The sequence below is a fragment of the Aphanomyces invadans genome (assembly GCF_000520115.1).
Source record: "Aphanomyces invadans strain NJM9701 unplaced genomic scaffold supercont1.113, whole genome shotgun sequence".
In the NCBI taxonomy this organism is placed as follows: domain Eukaryota; phylum Oomycota; class Saprolegniomycetes; order Saprolegniales; family Verrucalvaceae; genus Aphanomyces; species Aphanomyces invadans.
The window spans coordinates 1,457-3,777 of NW_008580258.1; the positions used below are offsets into that span (position 1 = coordinate 1,457).

Genomic DNA, 2,321 nt, shown 5'->3' on the forward strand with positions numbered 1-2,321 from the left:
CAAGCATAGAGCTCGTCAAACGACAGCCACGCAACTCGTGTGGCTGAGGTGAATTATTAGCAAGTTCACACAATAAGAAGTCATTGAGTCACTTCCAAAAACACTTCATCGCAGACAAGAGCAGCCAACTACAGCCAAATGGCACGTAGACAGAGCGTTCAGGATGGCGATGGCACTGGTTTGACAACTCGTGCAAGGAGCCAAGGTGTGGCTTTGCTTGAAAAATGCAGAACCAACGCCAAGAAAAACGGGCACGCTATTCAACTGCACGCCATGACGACGACGGCGATCAAGATGAGTCCACGAGCCCAATCTACGATGCACACTTGGATAGTCAAGGCCCTGATGGGATCCATATACTCACCAATTTCAGTCCCTCCGAGTTTACGTTGCTGTGGGCTGAGGTCCGAAATCATATTGCACGTCACTGGAATGTTGGCTCTGGTCGCAAGTCAGACGTCTCGGCGCGCGACATGCTTTTCATTGTCTTGACGTCGCTGAAGCATTGCGGCACTTGGGACATCGTTGCGGCTGTGTTTCAACAGACAGTTACGTTCGAAAAGCGGGTCATGACGTACTTGGATGTGCTTGATGCATTCTTGTACCGGAAGTTCGTCGAAGCGGCCGCCAAAACGTGGACGGTGACTCGTCTTGCGTCTATGAACCAACGTTTTGTGAACTTTCCTCATGCAAGGTATGCTACGGACGTCACGTTCCAGCAGACCAACATACCCTCTGGATCGTACGCCGAGAAGCAGCTTTTCTTTAGTGGGAAGCATCATTTGTACGGCCACAAAGTCGAGATGTTCGTGCTCCTGAACGGCTTGGCTATCGATTGCTCTTCCTTCGCAAAAGGCAGTGTGTCGGACAAGGCGATTTTTGACGGCAACGTCGAGTTCCACCGTATCACCTTGGCCAAAAAGGGTAGCGAGTCAAGCATGGCGGACGCAGGGCAAGAGGAGAAGGCCATCGCGCAATGGGCTGCGCTGGTCGAGAAGGGCTACCAAGGAATTCAGCACCAAGTTCGCGGCATCATTCCAAGCAAGAAGCCGGCACACGGAAGTCTTACCTCTGAGCAGCCACGAAAATACCGCATTGCATCTGACCGTGCAATCGTCGAAAACTTTTTTGGCCACCTCAAGACACTTTGGGACGTGTGCAGCGACACCTACAGCTGGAATCGTAAAAATTACGACATGCTTGTCCAAACCTGTGTCGCGCTGACGAACGTTCATGTTCGTTTCCATCCGCTGCGGTCGGAGGACGGCGATGTCTATGCTCAGTACGTAAATCGCATGAATTCGATTAGAGCGAGATCGATGAAGGGTAAGCGCAATTCTGATCGTGTTTACCTTTCAAAGCGTAAAGCTCGCCTGGCTCTTGCTCTGGCCTCCGAGAGCGCGTTGTCTGATAATGATGGCGCTAGTGATACTGAGGTGTCATCTCACGATGGGATGTAATTGAGGACATTCCCAAAGTACGTGAAACGTACTTTGGGAATGTCCTCAATTACATCTGTTGCGAAAAAGATAGAAAGTGTTCTTGTTTTGTTACATATTCTCCTTATATAGCACATGAATTAGGTTTGCTTTTGGGAAAAACCTAGATTAGTTGTTTATTTACCAAAGATCATTTAGAATTCATTCTGATTCTGCTCTTGAATTCTATTGATATACTACCTCTGTTCCATATTACTGGCGACATTTGAAATCACACTTTCCAAATTACAACTTTCCTCATGCAAGGTATGCTACAGACGTCACGTTCCAGCAGACCAACATACCCTGTGGATCGTACGCCAAGAAGAAGCTATTCTTTAGTGGGAAGCATCATTTGTACGGCCACAAGGTCGAGATGTCCGTGCTCCCGAACGGCTTGGCTATCGATTGCTCTGCCTTCGCAAAGGGCAGTGTGTCGGACAAGGCGATTTTTGACGGCAACGTCGAGTTCCACCCTATCAATTTGGCCAAAAAGGGTAGCGAGTCAAGCATGGCGGACGCAGGGCAAGAGGAGGACGCCATCGCGCATTGGGCTGCGCTGGTCGATAAGGGCTACCAAGGAATTCAGCACCAAGTTCGCGGCATCATTCCAAGCAAACAGCCGGCACACGGAAGTCTTACCTCTGAGCAGCTCCACGAAAATGACCGCATTGCATCTGACCGTGCAATCGTCGAAAACCTTTTGGCCGCCTCAAGACACTTTGGGCCGTGTGCAGCGACACCTACCGCTGGAATCGTAAAAATTACGACATGCTTGTCCAAACCTGTGTCGCGCTGACGAACGTTCATGTTCGTTTCCATCCGCTGCGGTCGGAGGACGGC

The 2,321-nt window shown here is 50.0% G+C and overlaps 1 protein-coding gene across 1 annotated transcript; it reads left to right on the plus strand.

The window, feature by feature from the left end:
* Positions 1-224: 224 nt before the first annotated feature.
* H310_14952 (hypothetical protein) lies at positions 225-2,277 on the plus strand (the record flags this gene model as incomplete). Its single annotated transcript, XM_008882932.1, has 2 exons — positions 225-1,326; positions 1,757-2,277. 2 exons carry the CDS (start codon positions 225-227, stop codon positions 2,275-2,277), a joined length of 1,623 nt encoding a protein of 540 aa, XP_008881154.1.
* Between the last annotated feature and the right edge of the window lie 44 nt (positions 2,278-2,321).